Genomic DNA, 22,780 nt, shown 5'->3' with positions numbered 1-22,780 from the left:
GATGGATCACCTGAGGTCAGGAGTCGAGACCAGCCTGACCAGTATGGAGAAACCCCATCTCTACTAAAAATACAAAATTAGCTGGGTGTGGTGGCACATGCCTGTAATCCCAGCTACTTGGGAGGCTGAGGCAGGAGAATTGCTTGAACCCGGGAGGCAGAGTTTGCGGTGAGCCAAGATTGCGTGCCATTGCACTCCAGCCTGGGCAACAAGAGCAAAACACCGTCTCAAAAAAAAAAAATCTAGTTAAACAATAACATCAATAACATACGTAAATGCTCAGTGGAGTGCCTGTACCTGAGGGGTTGAGTGTGTGGAGCTTCTACACTGAGGCACTGGCTTAATTACAGAGGCTGGTCCTGTCTACAGGGCTCTACAGGCCAGGTGAGCCTTCCAGGCTCATGAGAATCTTAAGTAGCAAAATGGGGCAGGATTACCGTGGGTGGGAACAGACCAGCAGCTGTAAGTAAGAGTCTAAGATCCAAAGAGCTTTCCCCCAATCTCCTGACAGCCTGCTGGCCTCAGCAGCCGATGGATTCCATGGGTGTTAGCTGCTGCCAGGGTTTCAGCAGGCTGAGGACCACCCCAGTGTGCCCCTCTCCCAAGGTGCTAGCACTTGACAGCTCCCTTTTCCTCTCAGAGGTTTTAGGAAAGTAAAAAGTACCCTCTCCTCCTCACATTAGGGATGACTGTGCCAAAGGAAGTAGAGCTTCTAGAAAGAGAAGAGAATCTGGGATTCCTCGGACTTTCTTGTTAGAAACAGCCCCAAGACTTGCTCTCCAGCTGTTGGGGCAAATCCAGGTCTCGGCAGGGCTGGTGGCCAACCCCTGGGAGATAATCCAAGGGGCGTAGTGTCCAAGAGGATGAAGCCATTTGGGGGTGGCGGGGAGCTCTGCGAGAACGAGGTGCCGAGTGATCCCTGCCCCGGCCAGGTGGCCCCTCTGCAGCTGTGCCTGGCTTCCCATTCACCATAGGCCACTCTGCTCGGGCCTGCTGGAGTCGTGTTTCTTCTTCAAACACCCCCTCTTTTTTGTTGTTTGCTTGTTTGTTTGTTTTTGAGATGGAGTCTTGCTCTGTCTCCAGGCTGGAGTGCAGTGGCACGTTCTCGGCTCACTGCAAACTCCGCCTCCCGGGTTCAAGCGATTCTCCTGCCTCAGCCTCCGGAGTAGCTGGGACTACAGGCGCGCCACCACGCCCAGCTAATTTTTGTATTTTTAGTAGAGATGGATTTCACCATGTTGGCCAGGATGGTCTCAATCTCTTGACCTTGTGATCCACCGGTCTCAGCCTCCCAAAGTGCTGTGATTACAGGCGTGAGCCACTGTGCCCGGCCTGCAAACACCCCCCTCTTGCTCTACCTTCTTGGCAGCCGAGAGGTTAAGAAAGCCCCTCCACGTGGCAGACTCCTTTAGATCAGACCCTGTAGCTGCCAGGTCCCCACCTAAATGACTGCCCCCCACACCTTTTCCTGGTGCTCTCTGAGTGCAGAAGCAGTGGGGGAATAAGAGTGCCTCAGCCCACGATTGCTGGACGTCAGGGCTCACCTCCATCTTAGAGAACGGTCAGCTCCGAAATTCAGAGACTTTGTGTCCAGATTCCTCAAGCTGTGTCAGGAAGTCTTGTCTTTTCAGTTAAGAGGAAACCGGGTTTTCCTGCATGGGTTCTAATAAAGTCTTTGATCTATTTCAGGTATCGGAATTGCGTTTACACTTACAGAATTCTGCCCAATGAAGATGATAAATTCACTGTTCAGGTGAGTCCTTTATAAACCTAGAAATCTGAACCTGACTTCAGCCGATACTGGCAGAGAAAGGGTGTAAACGATGAGGAAGAAAGCGCATGCGCAGGTAGCCGGACGAAGGCCAGGCTGAGCCTGGCTTCCTCCCAGGCGTCCGTGGGGTGGCTTAGCTGGTGAACTGTGGCCCTCCAAGTGACCTGCTCTGTGACATGACGGAGTTGCATGCCACGGGCTATTTGTGGTCCATGGGTATGAAGAGGAAACGAAGGTGAAGCAGACTGCCCAGAGATGAAGGGAAAGGACGGGCTGTGGCTTGGCCGACTGTTGTCTTCAGTCTCTCAAAGGAGAGAGAGGAAGTGGCTCAGGAGGGAGAGAAGGGAGGTGAACTTACAGGAGAACAGACCGTGTTTTCTGAGGGGCTGTGAGACTAGCACAAAACAGTGCCTTTCCATTTGTAGAACTCTGTTCTGTCCGAGGCTGGTGCTCATGGCATCTGATTTCACCAAGCAAAGTCAAAATGTGCAAAACTTGCAATTCATTTTTTTCTTTTCTCTTTTTTCTTTTTTTTTTTTTGAGGCAGAGTTTCACTCTTGTCGCCCAGGCTGGAGTGCAGTGGCGCAATCTCGGCTCCCTGCAACCTCCACCTCCCGGGTTCAAGTGATTCCCCTGCCTCAGCCTCCCGAGTAGCTGGGATTACAGGCACCCGCCACCATGCCCAGCTGATTTTGTATTTTTGGTAGAGATGGGTTTTCTCCATGTTGGCCAGGCTGGTCTTAAACTCCTGACCTTGAATGATCTGCCCACCTCGGCCTCCCAAAGTTCTGGGATTACAGGCATGAGCCACCCTGCCTGGCTGCAGTTAAATTTAAAAAGAAAAATCAGCTGCACCCACCCAAGCCCAGGAAGGCCACCCGAAGCACGGTTTACTAAAGGCTTTGTTTTGCCACAAAATGTGACAACTCAGTGCATCCACGTCCCAAGCAGAGTAGCCGGGGTCGACAAATGTTTGGACATCATGTCGTGGAAGAGCAATGGCGGCGTTGGAGGAGTTTGGTTGAAAAGAAAGTGGAAGTGGGAGGGGAGAGGCAGGGTACACTCTTCAGTTTCAAAGCTTGAAGGGAATGATTCATTTTGTGCAGAACTAGGATGTAGTAGTAGACAGGGAGCTGGACTCAAGGTGTGGGGAGACCACAGGCAAGTCCCTGGGGGCAAAACTCCTCCAGAAGTTGTCAAGAGGGAGAGTGTGGTGAGCAGAACGCCCCTCAGGAAGACAGCTTATGAGGATGGAAGGAATTGCTTCGAGGAGCGATGTGGTTGAGAGAGACCCAAGGGGCATGTGTGATGCAGCCCGGTCCAGGGGCTGTTTGCTGCAAGGCCTCCTTAGGAGATGCCAGTTTAGGCTCAAGCAGAACCACTCCCCGTGTAGTTAGGCTGGCCTTGCTGCCGGCTGCCTCATCCTCCTGCTGCTGCGTCCACTGCAGCCTCTAATGCACATCTGCTGGAAGGCTTTCCACCGGCCTAGGGCACCGCAGGTTTGGCCTGGTTCTTAGCAGTCACCAGGAGCAGATGTTGGCACACCTAGTACAAGAATGTCCTTTCCAGCACTTGGCGGCTATTTGCCATGGGAATGTCTGTCTCTGACATGGGCTCTTCACCATGTGTGGGATGTGACCGGCAGAGGGGAGCCCTGTCTGGGGCAGGCAGTTGGCCTCAATGACCTCTACCATTTTTTCCAAGTCTAGGAGGGCATGAGCTGTTCTGGCAGAGTTGGCATCTGTGATAGGTGGTTTGCTGAGAGGAGTCGGCAAACTCTCTTAAGTTAAAAGTTGGTCGATGCTTTTGATCTTTTTTCCCTTTGTGGTTTCTTCTCTTCCTTCAAAGTGAAGAAAACTTTACGTATGACTGGAAAAGACATGACTCTGTGGCTTCTAGTAGAGTTGGCACCCGCCGCCTGTAAATGTGTAGACTGCATCTCCGGTTTGCCCCTCTCTGTCACCATCATGTTCTTGCTACTGTGACGTCTTGTGACCCTGGGAACTGCTGATGAAATCTGGGGCCTCGTCAGGCTACAGCGCGGGGTGGGGTGCGGGGAACAGAAACTCACCTTGGCTGACTCTGTAAGGGGTAAGGGGTGGGCGGCCTTTGTGGAGATGTGCAGAGCTAGGAAGGAGAAGGCCGCCCTAGGGCCTTGGAACCAGAAGAGCATGGGGTCTGCACGCGGCTTCTCCCGTGGATCAGCTTTTCTCTGTGGGGCCGCTCTTCCCAGCCAGCAGCCTTCCTTCTCAGTCCCCAGTCCTAAAAGGGAGTCTGATGGCTCAGCCTCCATGGCTTTCTCCACATGAGCCACTCAGGGGCTGCCAGTCTGTGTATGAATCGGCTATCTTGGAGCAGGTTCCCCCCTCTCCCTCTCGGAGATGGGGACAGAGTCGTGGGGGCAGCTTGGCTCCTTAAGGTCTCCGCTCAGCCAGGGCAGTGGGCGGGCAGCTTTCATAGAAGATGGGCGGCCCCGCTGGACATATCTGCTCCTGACCCCGGCACTAGATCCGTGACCTCCTCAGTAGCTGACATGGTACAGGGAGCTGTGGACCTAGGTGGTCTGAAGAGGTTTCCCTTCAAGGTGAATTAAAGGGGAATTCTCATAGGATTCTCCTAGGTGGACTCACCTGTGAGAATCTACCTCCAAGACTAAATGACAGCAGATGTCTACTGAGGACCAAGTGCACACTCACGCCCAATTAAGCAGACTCAGAGCCTTTCGGGGAAGCTTTAGCAGTTATTGATCTCTGCCTATTTTAACTCAAGTTCCTCTTTTCATGTTGAGGCAAAACCTCACAGTCTTTTCTGAGCTTAGCCACAGTTTCTAAATAACTCATTCCGGACACCTGAGCCTGTTCAGTGCCACCAGAATACGAGGCTCCCCAAAATAAGAATCTGGCCTGAAACTTTGCCAAGTGAAGCACCGAAAGGCTTTCATTGTTTCTTAGTTTAGTAACTTTAGCTCTTTTCCCGGGGACTTCTGTTCTCTTGTCAACACCAAAGATCTCATCTTCATTCTTTGCAGACCAACTTCATGGAGTTGGCCCACGTGTCATAGCCCATGACAGCCCCGTATCAATCAGGGAGAGGAGCCACCTCACCTGGGGGACTCTTTTCTCTCACTCCATCTTTCACAGACTTAAAAAAAATCCGAGATGGGAGGGCAGGATGCAAACTGTAACTTCATCCAACCCCCTCGTTCTAAATATGAGTGTTGCTGAGAACTGCGGAAGTTGGAACTCACAGCCAGGCCTCCCGGCCTCTCCGGCTAAGCTTTCTTCCTTCCAGCCCAGAAGGTGTTTCCAAGCCTGGCTGGAGTCCCCTGGGGAAGGATGAGCCCAGGACTCTGCCCAGAGGGACAGGGAGACAGGGCAATGTGGCCTCTCAGAGAGCTTGGCCTCTTGTCCTTCACACGGTTGTAAGATAATATTTGATCCCAGGTGGCATCTGTCCCTTGTGGTAAATCAGTGAGGTGCCCCTAGAATGAAAGCAGACTCCATTCCCGGCTGGGATCTGGGTTCAAGTCCAATTTGGTCAGCGATGTGGCCTTGGGCAAGGACTGCCAAGAAACTGCTGGAAAGTAGAGATCACACACATACCTCCCAGCACAAGGAAGCTGCTGGGGAGAAGGGTGGAGACAGCAGGGAGCTGGAGGTGCTTTAGAGGATTCTAGGCAGTGCTGGGAGTGGTGGGGAAGGAGGGGCAAATTTTGGAACTCCGTCTCCCTCAGCTCTGCTCTTTGGGCTGTGGGCTTCATGTCTTCAGGGACCTGAGTAGGCTCTGGAACTGTTAAGCCGTTGTTCAACAGCTGCTGTGCCACTCAAACCCTGAGAACCTTCTGGACTCAGCTTGCGCTGCTTGTCCTGGTTGGGGGAGGGTTGGGGCAGTGCTCTGAGCCCTGTGTGAGGCCAGACGAAGGCAGGATGGCTCAGCCCCGCAGGCCTGACTGTCCCACACCAAGAGAGCGGGTTTCTTGTAAAGCCAAAACTCCTTTCTTGACTTGGAAAGGGAAGTGACTCTCCCCTAATAGAAGCCCGTCTTGAGCTGCTCGCTGCAGACTGAGCTGGGAGGCTGCTGCTGCCTTTGAAATGGCCCCTCTCTGGGAGAGTCAGGAAGAGTCTGAGGCCCTGCCAGCCGCCCTCATGGGCCAGCTCCGGTGTGGCCAGGGAGACCTGGAGCGGCCTCAGACGTGTCGCATAAATGGCTGTCTCAAATCTAGGGCCACAGTTGAAGCAAAAGAGGCCCTTCCTCCACCCTACAACCTTTCGGCCCTTGCGCCTTTTCCGACGTCCTTCCCACCAAGAGGAATAAAGCAGAAAATTAGAACTACCCATAATCCCCTATCACATCAATGTTCTCTGTGAACTTCCTGTCTTTTCTTGAGGTTGAGATTGTATCTAGGATATTGATTGTTTCAGTCAAGATGGGAGCACCCCCAGGTGTTTTTCTGTTTTGTTTTGTTTTGTTTTTGAGACAGGGTCTTGTTCTGTAGACCAGGCTGGAGTGCAGTGGCGCGATCTCGGCTCACTGCAACCTCTGCTCCCAGGCTCAAGCAATTCTCCCACCTCAGCCTCCTGAGTAGCTGAGATTACAGGTGTGCACCACTATGCCCAGCTAAATTTTGTATTTTTCTGTAGAGATAGGGTTTCACTATGTTGCCCGGGCTGGTCTCAAAAGCCTGGGCTCAAGTGATCCACCCGCCTCAGCCTCCCAAAGTGTTGGGATTACAGGCGTGAGCCACCACGCCCAGCCACACTCCCAGGTTTTAATGCAAGTTTAGATGAAGAGTTAGAAAATATCTATCTCATAGACCCTTTCATTATTCTTTCCCGATCTGGAAGAAAAAATCCAGTGGCCTGAGCCATTCCGGTGAGTTCTAAAGAAGAGACACTTGTGACTCAAGTCCCTGGTCCCTGACGGTGGCTGTCACGTATCTCCGGGCGGCATGGCTTTTGGGGAGGGAAAACAAAACAACTTTCTAAAAGTTGTTCCGTCACAAGCATCCGGGAGGTGAACGGTCGAGCCATTGTTATTAAGCTCAGGAAGTGAGTGGCAGCTGTTATTGTTCTGAGTGGTCACTGAGTGAAGTCAAGATTCTGTCTGAGCCGCCGGGCAAAGGATGTGGCTCTAACACACTTCCTGAAGTTGCACAACAAGGGGCGCAGAAAAGGTTCAGGGCACAGAAGCCTAGCATGGCCAGGGCTGCCCTGTGTGGGCTCCACAGCCATGCCAAGGACAGTGGGCCCCAAGGGGGTCCATGCTGGTGGAGGGGTTCCTTTATGCTCTGACACTCACCTTCTAGAAATCTGCATTTTGAATTGGTTTTTCTGTCTACTGCAGAATATGGACAGATCTATTTTCTAAGCCTCTGAATATCTCAAAACATCTTTAGTTGTCTACACATTCAAGAGTAATTTGATAGATATAAAATTATTGGAACCAACTGTTTGCTCAAAATCCTATATGAGGTACAGCACTGCCTTCAAGAATGTAGTGTTACGGGCCAGGTGCAGTGGCTCACGCCTGTAATCCCAGCACTTTGGGAGGCTGAGGCAGGCGGATCACCTGAGGTCAGGAGTTTGGGACTAGCCTGGGCAACATAGTGAAACCCCGTCTCTACTAAAAATGCAAAATTTAGCTGGGCGTGGTGGCACATGCCTGTAGTCACAGCTACTCCAGAGGCTGAGGTGGAAGGATCGCTTGAACCTGAGAGGCAGAGGCTGCAGTGAGCTGAGGTCTCACCACTGCACTCCAGCTGGGTGACAGAGTAAGACTGTCTCAAAGAAAAAAAAAAGAATGTAGCGTTATGAATAGTTCCGAGTACAAAATCCAAGGCCAAACTTGTGCTGGTTCCTATAGAGGGGACCCATTTTTTTCTTTTTTTCTACTTTGAAGCCGGTGGGAATTCTTTTCCAGTGTTGTCATTTTCCTTTCATTGATAGTGCCTGCAATGTGTTCAGCTTGCTCACTTTGCAAACTCTGTTCTTTGACACAAAAGACCTTTCTTCTGTTAGGTCTTTGAGTAAGTTTTTATTCCAGCTCTTGTGGCATCTTTCTTCTAATCCCCTGAGAAAGCCAAGGCTCCCCTCGTTTTCTAGCCTCCTGGGGTACACATGCCCTTGTGACTGAGCAGCCCCTCCCTCTTGTGTGGCTGCAAGATCCCTAATCCCTTCCCCAGTCTGTCAGAGAATTCTGGAAATAGTATCCATACCATTTGTCATCTCTACCTCCAAATGACTGTCTTTATTTTCTCCCCATCCCCACTGGCCATTTTGTCCTTGTTTCTCGATGTTCCAGAGCCTTCTGGTTCACCTTGCCCCAGATCGTGGGTCTGTTTCCTGTCTTTGTTACCCAAAGCAGTCTAGAACTCACATCAGCGTGCACCATGTAGCTGATAAGTTTAGACTGGGGAATGGGATGCAAGTGTAACCAATGAGATGTGAAGAGAAGGGCTTTGTGGGCTTCTAGTAAAGGTCTATTTGTCTTAAAAACAGACATAGGGATAAGATAGCCTCTTTCTTTCTTTCTTTTCTTTTTGAGACAGAGTTTCGCTCTTGTTGCCCAGGGTGGAGTGCAATGGCATGATCTCGGCTCACCACAACCTCCACCTCCTGGGTTCAAGTGATTCTCCTGCCTCAGCCTCCCGAGTAGCTGGGATTACAGGCACCTGCCACCATGCCGGGCTAATTTTTGTATTTTTAGAAGAGATGGGGCTTCACTATGTTGGCCAGGCTGGTCTCGAACTCCTGACCTCAGGTAATCTGCTCGCCTTGGCCTCCCAAAGAGCTGGGATTACAGGTGTGAGCCACTGCACCCAGCCAAGATAGCCTCTTTCCTACCTTTGGAAGCTGCCATAGGATGTGATAGCTGGGTCTCTGCTGCTGCCTTGTAACCATGAGGAGAGGTAGCTGGCGAGTGAGGCCAACACACGGAAAGGAGAAGTGAACCTGGGTCCTGGATGATGCCCTTGAATTTGCTGAACAGAATGAGGCAACCTGGGATCTGCCTCGCCTCTAGATTTTCTGTTTTGTGAGTTAATTAATTCCTTTTTGCTCAAGTTAGTTGAGTTAGGGTTTTCTAACAGCTAAAAGTGTCCTAACTTACAAAGGTTTAAACTATCCTAGGGGAATTTCAAAGCAGAAAAGTGAAAATTTCAAATTGAATATCGAGTTTCACTGCACCAAATGCCCGTGAGCCACGGTCTGACAACACAGTCCCTGGGTCTTCCTTCTCCTTAGCCTGTGTCGTGTTTCTGGGACCTGCTCCAGCCCTGTCCCAGACATTCCTAATGACTTATGTTCCTGTCAGACATCCTTGGGCTCAACATCTCTTTCTCCAACCCTAACTAGAAAAAGCACAAAAATCAATCAGTATTTTAATAATGTCTATGCACTGGGCAGGCATGATTTCTTGCTTATTGCAGAATGGTTTCGCTTCTCATCTTGACTTTGCCCTTCGAGATCAGGTTCTGGGTCTAATTGTGTCTGTCAGATTTGCAAGAGGCCACTTCGGGTTTCCCAAATAGAAGAAGGTCTTTCTGAGTGGCATCACTTGATCACCCCAGAAAAATAGTCACCCCATCCTTCACTTGTTGCTCTTTAACTGCTTACCCTCCTTTCTTTTCTTTGTGGCACTTGTGACTATCTGATTTTATATTTATTTATTTATTTATTTTTTTGAGATGGAGTCTCACTCTGTCACCAGGCTGGAGTGCAGTGGCACAATCTCGGCTAACTGCAACCCCTGCCTCCCGGGTTGAAGTGATTCTTCTGCCTCAGCCTCCCGAGTAGCTGGGACTACAGGCACACGCCACCACACCCAGCTAATTTTTGTATTTTTAGTAGAGACAGGGTTTCACCATGTTGCCCAGGATGGTCTCAATATCTTGACCTTGTGATCCGCCCACCTCAGCCTCCCAAAGTACTGGGATTCCAGGTGTGAGCCACCATGCCCGGCCCTGATGTATTTTAAAATATACATTTTTATATTGACTTATTTATCGTCTATACTAGAACTACTCCTAGCATGTGGTGAGTGCTCGATATATATTTATTAAATGAATTAACTCTTCTGCCACCATTAAGAAGATAGGAAGTGCTACAGGTTTCACTTAAAATTATGATCTATCTCACCCTTGCTGCAGTTATTAATCTTAAATTTGTCCTCCACAGGATCTGCCGTTATCTATTGACTTGCTTTTCATGCCTTGGTCAACTTCCTCTGCATTCGAGATGGGTTCTCTTTTCTGGACTCAGTTCTGCTGTAGCTCCCTCCAAAGTGGATTCTCATTTCAGCATTGAATTGAGCTCCTCATTTTTTTTTTTTTCTCGAGACAGAGTCTCGCTCTGTCCCCCACTCTGGAGTGCAGTGGCGAGATCTCGGCTCACTGCAACCTCCACCTCCTGGGTTCAAGCGATTCTCCTGCCTCAGCCTCCCAAGTAGCTGGGATTACAGCCGTGCGCCACCACCCCCCACTAATTTTTTGTATTTTTAGTAGAGACGGGGTTTCACCATGTTGGCCAGGCTGGTCTCAAACTTCTGACCTTGTGATCTGCCTGCCTCAGCCTCCCAAAGTGCTGGGATTACAGGCATGAGCCACCGCACCCAGCCGAGGTTCTCATTTTGTTGCAAGCCTGCCTTGCCTGGCTGCTCTTCGTGTTTCACTGGCCCTGTTGTCCGTTCATCTTTCTTCTCTTCCTGGGATTTTCACTCCTGGGTCATAAAGGCCTTGCCTTTTGATGTCCACGTGAGGCTGCCGATGCTTCCCGAGACGTCCCGAGACGTCCCGAGACAAGTTCCAGCAGCCGCATTTCCAGAGAAGGCTCTTCCTCGGGTCTTCAGGGTGGTGTAATGTCCTAGTTCCCTTGGGGAAGCAGTTTCTTCTCTCAAGCTTCTGTTTCCTCCTCAGAAACAGTGGGAGGCCAGCAGTACTTCTCTCCTGTGGAGATTTTGAGGACTAAAAGAGATGGTTTATGTAAACACGCAGCTCATGTCTGACACGTGACTCCATGCATGACTGTTTTAAAATGGCAAGGACGCACAGAGGCCAGTCAGCTCGCCAACACCAACTCAGGGTCACCGGGCAGAGGCCCCGGCCTGTGACTGGCCAAGAGCTGGGAACACCAGCCACAGGGGAGAGAGAAAGGGCTGAGACTTTGGGACACAAAAATCTCAGGAGTCCTGGGATTGGCAGCAAGACCGTCCAAAGGGGCCTTGGAGAGGAGGATGAGTGCCTGGAAATCCTGACTGGCCCTGGATCGGGCCCCAGGAGCGAGGGTCATGGGGGACGGAGGCACCAAGTAGGGGCCCCTAGACCCTGTCTGCCTTGGGACCCTCTGAGAACTGTAACAGTTAGCGTTACAGCCATATGTCCTGACTATATTCCTTAAGGGTCAGGGGTTGTCCTGTGCCTGCTCACTGGGCGTATGTCACTGCTGCTTTGGATAACTGAGGAAGACAGAGGCGGGGTGAGGGTGAGGGTGGGTGCCTGGGGTCCCACCAGGTGACAAGAGAGAGCGTCGAGGACACGGGAGGGACCAGCGGGAGGCCCCACAACTCCCACCTGGGGCCTATCTTATCATCCGTTTCTGGCCTGGTTCCCTTTTGTTGAGCCCCTGTCAGGAGCTAGGCACTTCATCCGTGTTCTTTAATCCTGGGGGAGGGTTTACTACTATTGTTGCTATGATTACTATTCCCATTTTTAAATTCAAGGAAACAAAGGCTCAGATGAGATAACACTGTTTGCCTGTTTCATAAAACTTGTGACAGAAGAGGGATGTCATTGGAGCCATGCTGTGGCTCTGTGCCCTGCAGCCTGGGGCGCTGGGCTGGAGGGTAAGCTTCACACGAAGGCTACTGCCCTTTGTTTCTCCAACCACTGGAGGTTCCCCAGCTATGCAACCAGCTAAGGGCTTTGCAGTATTTGAGCCATGATCCTTCCTGAATGAGACCCAAGATGACTCTACTTTTAAGCCAAGTCCAGTGAGCGTTATAGCCGTATGTCCTGACTATATTCCTTGAGGGTGAGAATGACAGCTTAGAGATGCCCGACAGCTCATTCATTTATTCAGTGAATATTAATCGGGAACTGAACAACAGCCACCCTCAAAGTCCCTCCTTCATCGGATGTTCAGTCTAGAGACGAATGACAAGCAATTTTCAAGATTAGACTCTGAACCCCAGATTTTTACATCTTGAGGGAGAAGGGTCTCAGGAAACCTCTGCAGTGAAAGGAGCTCCCCTCAAGTGGGAGGAAATGAATGGCCCAGCCATGTCTTCCAAAGAACCATCTGAGAGGCGCCCAGTCCCTCTTCTGTGCTTCCAAACAATCCCCCTGCCCAGCGTCCACATCCTCACATTGTGGGGTGGTAGGCGGCCCGGTGTCTGTCTCTCCCAGTGAGCTGTGGGGGCCTTGAGAACAAGGGTGAGGGTCTCAGTCACCCGAGTGTCTGCCCTTGGGCACAGGAAAGAGGATGTGTCACCATACCCTGATTGAAAGGCCGTCCAAAGGGGCCTTGGAGAGGAGGACGAGTGCCTGGAAATTCTGACTGGCCCTGGATCGGGGCCTGGCTTGAGAAGAGGCTTCTATTGACCACTCAGTGCCCACAAAACCTCTGAGGTTAACTTTAGTCTGCCCTGTTCTTAGCAGACTGTATTTCATTTTGAGCAACCCCAGGAGAGGAAAATCCAAATTTCTCTCTCAAATATTGAATTAATCCATACATGAACAGTTAGTGATTTTTATAAAGAGATTCACCATGGAAGAGTAGTTCTCTCATTCCTGCTCTCCTTGGCTGTCTGAGTCAAGAGACCCTGCCAGGCTGGTAGCCATCAGGGTGCCCGACCCATCTCCCTACCATATTTATGCCCCTCATGACTGGCAGGAAAAAGGGTCTGAAATCTTGAAATGGAGAAATGTGTTTTCCAAAATCCAAACATCTCACAAATATATGCTATGAAGACCCTAAAAACAGTTCTCGGCACCTCACACAGACACAAGGACAGAACATGAGAACATAGTCCCAGCCTTTAAAGAGAGAAAACAGACATTCCAACAAGCAGATTCAAAGTCACTCCGGGTCAGATACAGTGGCTCACGCCTGTAATCCCACCACTTTGGGAGGCCAAGGCAGGTGGATCACCTGAGGTCAGGAGTTCGAGACCAGCCTGGCCAACATGGTGAAACCCCATCTCTACTAAAAACACAAAAATAGCCAGGCGTGGTGGTGCACACCTGTAATCCCAGCTACCCAGGAGGCTGAGAGAAGGAGAATCGCTGTAACCTGGGAGGCAGAGGCTGCAGTGAGCCGATTGCACCACACCACTCCGGCCTGGGTGACAAGAGCAAAACTCCATCTCAAAAAAAAAAAAAAAAAAGAAGTAACTTGGAAGTCTACAAGAAAGATACCACTGGCTGGTTGGGTATCGATAGAACTGCTTTCTCCCCTGACGAAGGCTCTGGGGAGATACCTACTCTTACGACACTAAACACCTTCCTGCCCCAGGGTCTTGGCACCTGCCCTGCCTTGTGCCTGGGACTCTGTCCGCCAGGTCACTATGTGGCTGACTGGCCAACAGGATTCCTCCAAGGCCTTTTCCTAGGTCTTCCCATCTAATATCATGCCCTGTCCCATAGCTGCTCCTTATTGCACTCCTGTTTTTTCTTCATAGCCCTTATCGCTGTCTGCAAGGGGATTCGTCTCCATTGCCACTATAACAAATTTCAGCAAACAGAGGGGTTTAAAACAACACAAATTTATTATCTTGCAGTTGTGCAGGCCAGAAGTCCAGAAGCTCTCACTGGGCTCAGGTCAAGGTGTCGGCGGAGCTGAGCTCCTTCCAGAGGCTTCAGGGGGAAATCCCTGTTCTTGCCTTTTCTGGTTTCTAGAGGTCACCTGCATTCCTTGGCTCATGGCCCACTCCTTTGTCTTCAGAACCAGTAATGGCCCGTCAGGTCTTTCTCATGATGCCATTTCTAGGGCTCTGATTCTCTGCCTCCCTCTTCCCCTTATGAGGACTCTTGAATGTAGATTGGGAACAGCTGAATAATTCAGGATCCTCTCCCAACCTCGAGGCCAGCATATGAGCAACCTTATCTCCCCCAGGCCGTGGTACATAACAGCAGCAGGTTCCAGGGATAAGGAGGGCCTGGGAGGTGGAGACCGTTATTTTTTCTACCACAGCAACTATCTTGATTATGTATTGACTCACTCATTTATTATCTGTCTCCACCACGAGGATGTAAGACTCACAAGAGCCAAGACCTTGTCCATCTTGCTCTCCACTGTCTCTGTAGCACCAGAAGAACGCCTGGCACAGAGTAGGTGCTCAGTAAACATTTGCTACATGATTGAATGAAGGAGTAAATTTGCAATACAAACAAAGTGGGAAAGGCCAAGGAGGGAAGGAGAGTGGAGACCTCCAAGCCTTCCTGTTCTGAAATTATCTGATTCATTCTACAAGATTAGCAAAGCCTCCCAAGATGTGGGCGTTCAGGGCCAATGTTTCATAATCAGCTCTGCGAGGTTGGCGCTGGGTCTGGGATGAGGCGGGCGGCCGGAGTGACTGGGGGCCCGAGCTGCCAGGCTCATCAGGGAGCCGCCCCAGGCTCTGCCCCCTCAGGCAGCTTCTCTCCAGGCTGCTCCCAGGGCTGGGGACGCTGGGCTTGTCTGCCAGCTGTCACTTCTGTCTTCCCCAGAGTACCTCAAGAGTTTTACGATAAGAAAAGAAGCAAGCTGGAAAGAAGAGCATCTCAGGGATATGTAATTAGGATAAAAATATCCCTCATAGGCTCTGGGCAATGGGGAAAATGGAGATTGCTTGCGTTCCTGGGCCCAGTGGAACCACGAAGGCTTTTGAAACATAATGATTCACGCACGTTTTTAGCATTGATGAGCCTGTGCAGTGATGAATGCCATCTATACAGGTGTGCGGTGGCAAAAGATGTGTGGTTAAATTCTCAAAGGGGAGGAGTTTAAACGGAGCTGCATGTAAATACAGGACCTTTGCTTGGGGTGAGAAGGAAAGGGGAAATGGAAATAGCGAGGGGACACGCTTCCTTAATTGCATGTGGCAGAAGGAAATGGCTATTTCAAAGGCGAACATTGAACGTGGGAGGTGGAGGAGGCCTTGGATGCTCCCAACAGCATCCCTTTACCCCTTGATCTCCCATCCCTTCTTCCGTCTTGAGACAGGCCACGGAGCCCCAGGCCCATCACTGTCAGTGGCTCCCAGGTAGCCAGGGGTGCTCCCACCCCAGCCCCCAGCAACCCCCCAGCCATCTTCATTCCTCAGCCCCACCTGACACGTTGCCCCTGACAGGGCTCAGTAGATTCCTGCTGGATGAAAAAGGCATGGCTGAAAGAATCTTCACTCTAAGATAAAAATGCTTACCCAGGAAGAAACAGAAAGAGAAATTACAGAATGTATCTTGAGAGCAACGGAACAATAAGCAGACTTCAGCCTGAGGGCTTTTTGAAGTCAGGTTCTCCTTCACGCGGTCAGACGGGCCACTGCATTCCTCTCTTGTCTAATCTTTTCTTTTTTTGGACAGAGAAGGATTACTGCAGGTTAATATTGATAATGTCTGCTTTTTCTCTTAGGACACTAGTGAGGGTGAGGAAGTTCAAATCGAAAATACAAAACAGAAGTAAAATCCCCTGACGTGGAAATAAGCCTTCCTTCTTGGGAAACTATCAATGTAAATATGTTTCTCTTTTTTTTTTTTTTTGAGACGGAGTCTCGCTCTTTCACCCAGGCTGGAGTGTAGTGGCATGACCTCGGCTCACTGCAAGCTCCGCCTCCCGGGTTCACGCCATTCTCCTGCCTCAGCCTCCCGAGTAGCTGGGACTACAGGTGCCCGCCACCGCGCCCGGCTAACTTTTTGTATTTTTAGTAGAGACGGGGGTTTCACTGTGTTAGCCAGGATGGTCTCGATCTCCTGACCTCGTGATCCGCCCGTCTCGGCCTCCCAAAGTCCTGGGATTACAGGCGTGAGCCACCGCGCCCGGCAGTATGTTTCTCTAAAATGTAACTTTAGAGTCTGGAATATATTTGACATCTTAAAAATGGTCTTCAAGACTTTATGGTAAGGCCAGGTGCGGTGGCTCATGCCTGTAATTTCAGCACTTTGGGATGCTGAGGCAGGCGGATCATTTGAGGTCAGGAGTTCAAGACCAGCCTGGCCAACATGGTGAAACTATGTCTCTGTCTAATTCAAAAATTAGCCAGGCATGGTGGCGAGTGCCTGTAATCCCAGCTACTCAGGAGGCTGAGGCATGAGAATCACTTGAACTCGGGAGGCTGAGGTTGCAGTGAGCTGAGATTGCACCACTGCACACTCCAGTCTGGGTGACAGAGTGAGACACTGTCTCAAAAAAAAAAAAAAAAAAAAAAAGACTTTATGTTAAGCACATCAAGTGTTCAATGAGGCATTTGTTAGAGATGGTCAGTCCTCAATTTTGGGGTGAAAAGATTTGCAAAAATTTGTCAATAATAATGTGATGACATCCAGAGCTGGTCCCACCACTGGCTCTCTCCTGCCACCTGCCCAGTAGTGGCTTCAGGCCACACTCCCTTGGCAGAAGAACATGCTATGCATGCCTCCTGAGCACCCTTCTTCTGCCTCCTGGCCCGTTTTCCCTGTGCTGCTCCCTGGAGTCTGAGAAACAAATGTTGCCCTGGTCCCCTCCCTGGTAGAGCCCAAGAGATTCCCTACAGCTGTGCTAGCCAGTGCTGCAGCCACAGGCCACATGGGGTCACAGAGCACTTAGAATACGCCCCCTCCCCCCCAAAAAAGAATGTTCTATATCTCATGATAATTTTATTGCACATTGAAATTTTAATATTTTGGACGTATTGGGCTAAATAAAATACATTAATCAAATTGATTTTATCCTGATCTTTAAATACTCCTAGGCTGGGCATGGTGGCTCATGCCTGTCATCCCAGCACTTTGGGAGGCCAAGGCAGGCAGGATCACTTGAGGTCAGGAGTTCGAGACCAGCCTGGCCAACATGGTGAAACCCCGTCTCTACTACAATTACAAAAATTAGCCGGGCCTGGTGGTGCATGCCTGTAGTCCCAGCTACTCTGGAGGCTGAGGCAGGAGAAATGCTTGATCCTGGCAGGTGGAGGTTGCAGTGAGCTGAGATTGCCCCACTGCGCTCCAGCTTGGGCAATAGAGTGAGACTCCGTCAAAAAAAAAAAAAAAAAAAAAAAAACAACAAAACTCTAAGATCTGGCTGCTAGAAAATTTAAGATTATATATAAGGCTCACATTACATTTTCACTGGGCATCATTGCTGTAGAACCTTGCTGCTCAGAGTCTGGTCTACAGGCCAGCAGATCAGCATCACCTGGGAGCTTGTTAGATATGTAGACAATCAGGCCCCAGATTTGGGAATTCAGAATCAGCGTTTGAACAAGATCCCCAAGTGATCCTGGTGCACATTATGGTTTGAAGACCATGCGTGGGTGGGGGGAATGGCAGTCAATCTCACTCACCATGGGAGGGAGTGCAAATGCCGACAAATGCTCTGGAGGGCAAATTGCCAATGTCTATCAACATCTGTAATGTCTGGGTCCAGTGAGGAATGTTCTCCCACCCCTAATTTGTCCAACAAGCCACATGGACAAAGATATATATACAAGGACACCCACTGCAGCATTATTTCAAATAGGGGTCAAAGAATCAAACAAGTTTACAAGAAAAAAACAAACAACCCCATCAAAAAGTGGGCAAAGGACATGAACAGACACTTCTCAAAAGAAGACATTTATGCAGCCAAAAAACACATGAAAAAATGCTCATCATCACTGGCCATCAGAGAAATGCAAATCAAAACCACAGTGAGATACCATCTCACACCAGTTAGAATGGCCATCATTAAAAAGATTCCTCAGGGATCTAGAACTAGAAATACCATTTGACCCAGCCATCTCATTACTGGGTATATACCCAAAGGACTATAAATCATGCTGCTATAAAGACACATGCACACGTATGTTTATTGTGGCACTATTCACAATAGCAAAGACTTGGAACCAACCCAAATGTCCAACAACGATAGACTGGATTAAAAAAATGTGGCACATATACACCATGGAATACTATGCAGCCATAAAAAATGATGAGTTCATGTCCTTTGTAGGGACATGGATGAAACTGGAAAACATCATTCTCAGTAAACTATCGCAAGGACAAAAAACCAAACACTGCATGTTCTCACTCATAGGTGGGAATTGAACAATGAGAACTCATGGACACAGGAAGGGGAACATCACACTCCAGGGCCTGTTGTGGGGTGGGGGGACGGGGGAGGAACAGCATTAGGAGATATACCTAATGCTAAATGACGGGTTAATGGGTGCAGTAAAACAACATGGCACATGGATACATATGTAACAAACCTGCACATTGTGCACATGTACCCTAAAACCTAAAGTATAATAATAAAAAACAAAACAAAACAAAAAAAAGAATCCTAACAAACAGCCTCGTGTTGCCTAGGTTAGCATTCAACCCAACCATGATGAAGAGGGAACTGCTTAAATACACTGTGGTCCGGCCAGTGGAAGACTATGGGGCTGCTTAAAAAATTAAAGTAGAGCTGTGTGTAATGAGTTGGAAAGATCTCAAACATTAATAAAAAAGTTTCAGGGTGATATTGTTGTAGGATAGTTTTCGGTTTTTGTTTAAGGGATAGATTATATACACAAGATTGCACATATATAAGAGTGTTGAGATAGAACTTGTATTTTAGAGATAGGGTCTCACTGTGTTGCCCAGGCTGTTCTTAAACTTCTGGGCTTGGCCAGGCGCAGTGGCCCACGCCTGTAATCCCAGCACTTTGGGAGACCGAGGCGGGTGGATCACCTGAGGTCAGAAGTTCGAGACCAGCCTGGTCAACATGGTGAAACCCCATCTCTACTAAAAATACAAAAATTAGCTGGGGGTGGTGGTGGGCACCTGTAATCCCAGCTACTTGGGAGGCTGAGGCAGGAGAATCGCTTGAACCTGGGAGGCGGAGGTTGCAGTGAGCCAAGCCATTGGACTCCAGCCTAGGCAACAAGATTGAAACTGTCTCAAAAAAAACCAAAACAACTCCTGGGCTCAAGCAATCCTCCCACCTCGGCCTCCCAAATTGGAGATAGAACTTTTAAAATAATTTCTTTTTTTTTTACATTTAAAGTTATATCTCAGCTTGGTCAAAAAAATTAAAACAGTACCAAACGAAATACATCGGAAATAGAGACCCCCTTCTCTTATTGGTAACCCTAACGGCCTGCAAATCCCCCACCCTAGTCCCACTGTTGACAGTTTCTCAGATACTGTTTTCATACGTTTTATACATTTATATTTGTTTTTGTAAATGGGATAATACTGTATACACTGTTCTGCGATTTGCTTTCTTCCCTTAGCAATCTGTCTGTGAGATGGATCCAAGTTCATTCATACATCTTTGTGCTTTTTAACAGTTGAACAATAATGGATGGATACATAGATGATTTTCTTTTTTGTTGTTCTTACCACAAAAGACGTGCTACAATAAACAAGGCTTGCTTGTGACTGTGCATACAAGCTTTTTCCAAGAAAAACTATTACTGGGTTGAAGGAATCCATGTATGATTGTAAAATACGGCCAAATTGCTTTGCCCGGGGCTCTTCCAAGTGACCTTCTCACCCAATGTCTCTCGGCCCTCATGATGCTCACACATCTCAATTCTGGACATTACCAGTGCCTGTAATTTTCATCAGACAATGAGTGAAATATGTGATCGCAATATTTTATTTTGCATTTCTCTCATTAGAAATGACACTAATGACCCGGGCGTGGTGGTTCATGCCTATAATCCCAGCACCTTGGGAGGCAGAGGTGGGCAGATCACCAGAGGTCAGGAGTTCGAGACCAGCCTGGCCAACATGGTGAAATGCCAACTCTACTAAAAATACAAAAATTAGCCATGTGTGATGGCACATGCCTGTAACCCCAGCTACTCAGGAGGCTGAGGCAGGAGAATCACTTGAACTCAGGAGGCGGAGGTTGCAGTTAGCAGAGATCACACCACTGCACTCCAGCCTGGGCAACAGAGCAAGACTCTGTCAAAAAAAAGAAAAAGACACTAATGGCTGGGCAAGGTGGCACATGCCTGTAATCCCAGCACTTTGGGAGGCTAAGGCAGGAAGATCACTTGACCTCAGGAGTTCAAGATCAGCCTGGGCAACATAGTAAGACCCTATCTTTACAAAAATTTTAAAAAAAAAATTTTTTTTTTTTTTTAATTAGCCAGTGATGGTGGTGCACACCTATAGTCCTAGCTACTTGGGAAACTGAAACAGGAGAATCACATGAACCCAGGAAGTTGAGGCTGCAGTGAGCCAGGATCACACCACTGCCATCCAGCCTGGTTGGCAGAGCGAGATCCCATCTCAAAAGAAATGACACTGAGCCTATTTTCATATATGCGTTCACCATTTGTGTTTCTTTTCCTGTCAATTGCCTATTTATATTCTTTTTCCATTTTTTCCTTTTTAAAAATATTTCTGATTTTAAAAACCCTTTATATGTTTTGTATATTAATTTTGGGGTTAAGTTATACTGAAAATATTTCCTCCAGCCTGCAATGTTTTTAAACATTGTTTATGGTGCACTTTGTCATGTGGAAGTTTAAAACCGTTAGGTAGTCAAATGTTTTCATTTATGGATTCTGAGTTTTGTGAATCACCCATCCCAATATTATTTATTTAGGGAAAATACTATTTTCTTCTAACAATTTTTAATGTGTTTTTATGTTTAGCTCTTTATTTATTTTTATATTTGGTATAAAATAGGGACTATAACTTTACCCTCCAAATGGATAGCCAACACCGTATTAAATAGCCCATCCTTTTCCCATTGACTCACGATGCCATTATATCATGTGCTAATTTCCCCCATAGTCCTAATCTGATTTGAAATGCCTCCTCCTGTTCCACTGATAGATTAATCTACTCTTGTCCCAGCTGCGTAGGTTTAATCACTGTGGCTTTCTTGTGTGTTTCCTTATCTGGCAGACTAAGTTCCCATTTATTATTCTCATTAGTCCTTGCTTGCCATGCATTTTCTTTTCCAGGTGAATTTTAAAATCAGCTTGTCAAGTTCTCTAGAAAATCCCTTTTGGAATTTTGTGCAATTACGTGTAATTAATAGGTTAATTTGTAGATAACTTATGTTCTTATAACATCAAGTCCTTCAATTTGAGATCATGGTTTCTCTTTCCATTTATTCAGCTTTTCTTTTATATCTTTTTTCTGCTTTCTCCATATAGTTCTTAAACCTGCCCTGTTACTGAGTGTGATGTAGCTTTAATTACCTTTGCAAACAGAATCTTCCTTTTCCATCGTGACATTTTCTGATTAGGTTTTGTGGGTATCTAGGAAAGTGATAGTTTCTGTAGGGTACTCTTAACTATCTGTCTGAATTCTCTTATTTGTTTTAATAGTTTCTGAATTTATTATTTTGGCTTCCCTAGGTATATGATCTTGTTTCGTGCAAATAATGGCAGACGGTCTGTTCCTTCCAATGCAACTCATTTAGGGACAGGGGAGTTGTTCTGATCTGTTTTGTACTGGCTGGGACCCGCCGTGCAATGCTGCAGATCAGAGGGATGGTGCTTTTGGTTGTCTCATTTCTTTTTTTTTTTTTTTGAGACAGAGTCTCACTCTGTTGCCTAGGCTGGAGTGCAGTGGCACGATCTCGGTCACTGCAACCTGCACCTCCCAGGTTCGAGCGATTCTCCCACCTCAGCCTCCTGAGTAGCTGGGATGACAGGCGTGCGCCACCATGCCTGGCTAAATTTTGTATTTTAAGTAGATTTAAAATACAGAGTTTCACCATGTTGGCCAGGCTGATTTCAAACTCCTGACCTCAAGTGATCCACCTGCCTCAGCCTCCCAGAGTGCTGGGATCACAGGGATGAGCCACCGCACCCGGCCTTGGTTGTCTCACTTCTGATTTCCAAGGATGTTTCTGCTCCAGCAGGAGGATGCAAGTCAAAGACAAGGAGTGTGACAGGAGTGCTGGGAGACGGGCACTCACCGAATGGTGCCCAAATGGGACCAGCACCGTGGATGGGAGCTGGCGAGCTTGGCCGGTGGTGAGCCATGGATGGGAGCTGGCGAGCTTGTCCGGTGGTGAGCCGTGGCTGGGAGCTGGCGAGCTTGGCCGGTGGTGAGCCGTGGATGGGAGCTGGCGAGCTTGGCCGGTGGTGAGCCGTGGATGGGAGCTGGCGAGCTTGGCCGGTGGTGAGCCACAGGGTCTTCTGAGCCAGCTCAACCCACTGCGAGGCTCTTCTTTGGTGAGACGTGGTGCTGGGGGTGTGGTCAGGGCCAGACACCAGGAAACTCTCAGGCCACGACCTGTGTATCTCTAGATAGTTCTGGTCTTCTTTAATGTGTTCCTTAAATAGAGCAGAAATCGGCCTCCTATGACATCCACTCCTGGATCCCGGTTCTCCCCTCAGGAGACACGTGGAAGCCTCAACTGTTGGAAAAACCAGGCAGGTGTCCCTTGAGTTTTCTTCAGGCCGAACCCTCTGGGTTACTTCAGCCATTCGCACGCCCCTCTTAACCCCAGGCCATCCCAGATCCCCTCCCATGACACACTCAACCTGGTGCCTGTCCTTCCTGATGGGGGTCTCAGAACCCAAGGCCTGCAGAGTGGGCGCCCCTCCACGAGTGCGGTCTCACAGACAGTGGCACCAGGGGGCGCCCATTCAGCGATCCAGCTTCACAGTGTATTTGCCATCGACTAAAACGCCATCGTCGCCGGGCGCGGTGGCTCACGCTTGTAATCCCAGCACTTTGGGGGGCTGAGGCGGGCGGATCACGAGGTCAGGAGATCGAGACCACAGTGAAACCCCGTCTCTACTAAAAATACAAAAAATTAGCCGGGCGTGGTGGCGGGCGCCTGTAGTCCCAGCTACTCGGAGAGGCTGAGGCAGGAGAATGGCATGAACCTGGGAGGC

General features: G+C 48.9%; 1 protein-coding gene across 1 annotated transcript in view; it reads left to right on the top strand.

The window, feature by feature from the left end:
- LOC116809741 (phosphatidylinositol 3,4,5-trisphosphate 5-phosphatase 1-like) overlaps positions 1 to 22,780 on the top strand; it is a 109,073-nt gene that overhangs the window by 17,170 nt on the left and 69,123 nt on the right. The window contains exon 2 of the mRNA XM_032753607.2: positions 1,690 to 1,753. Within this exon, the coding sequence (XP_032609498.1) occupies positions 1,690 to 1,753 (64 nt within the window). The remainder of the gene's footprint in view (positions 1 to 1,689; positions 1,754 to 22,780) is intronic.

The sequence above is a fragment of the Hylobates moloch genome, unplaced genomic scaffold (assembly GCF_009828535.3).
Source record: "Hylobates moloch isolate HMO894 unplaced genomic scaffold, HMol_V3 SCAFFOLD_1, whole genome shotgun sequence".
NCBI lineage: Eukaryota > Metazoa > Chordata > Mammalia > Primates > Hylobatidae > Hylobates > Hylobates moloch.
The sequence above is the reverse complement of the archived record's forward strand: the minus strand, read 5'-3'. Positions and strand labels throughout refer to the sequence as shown.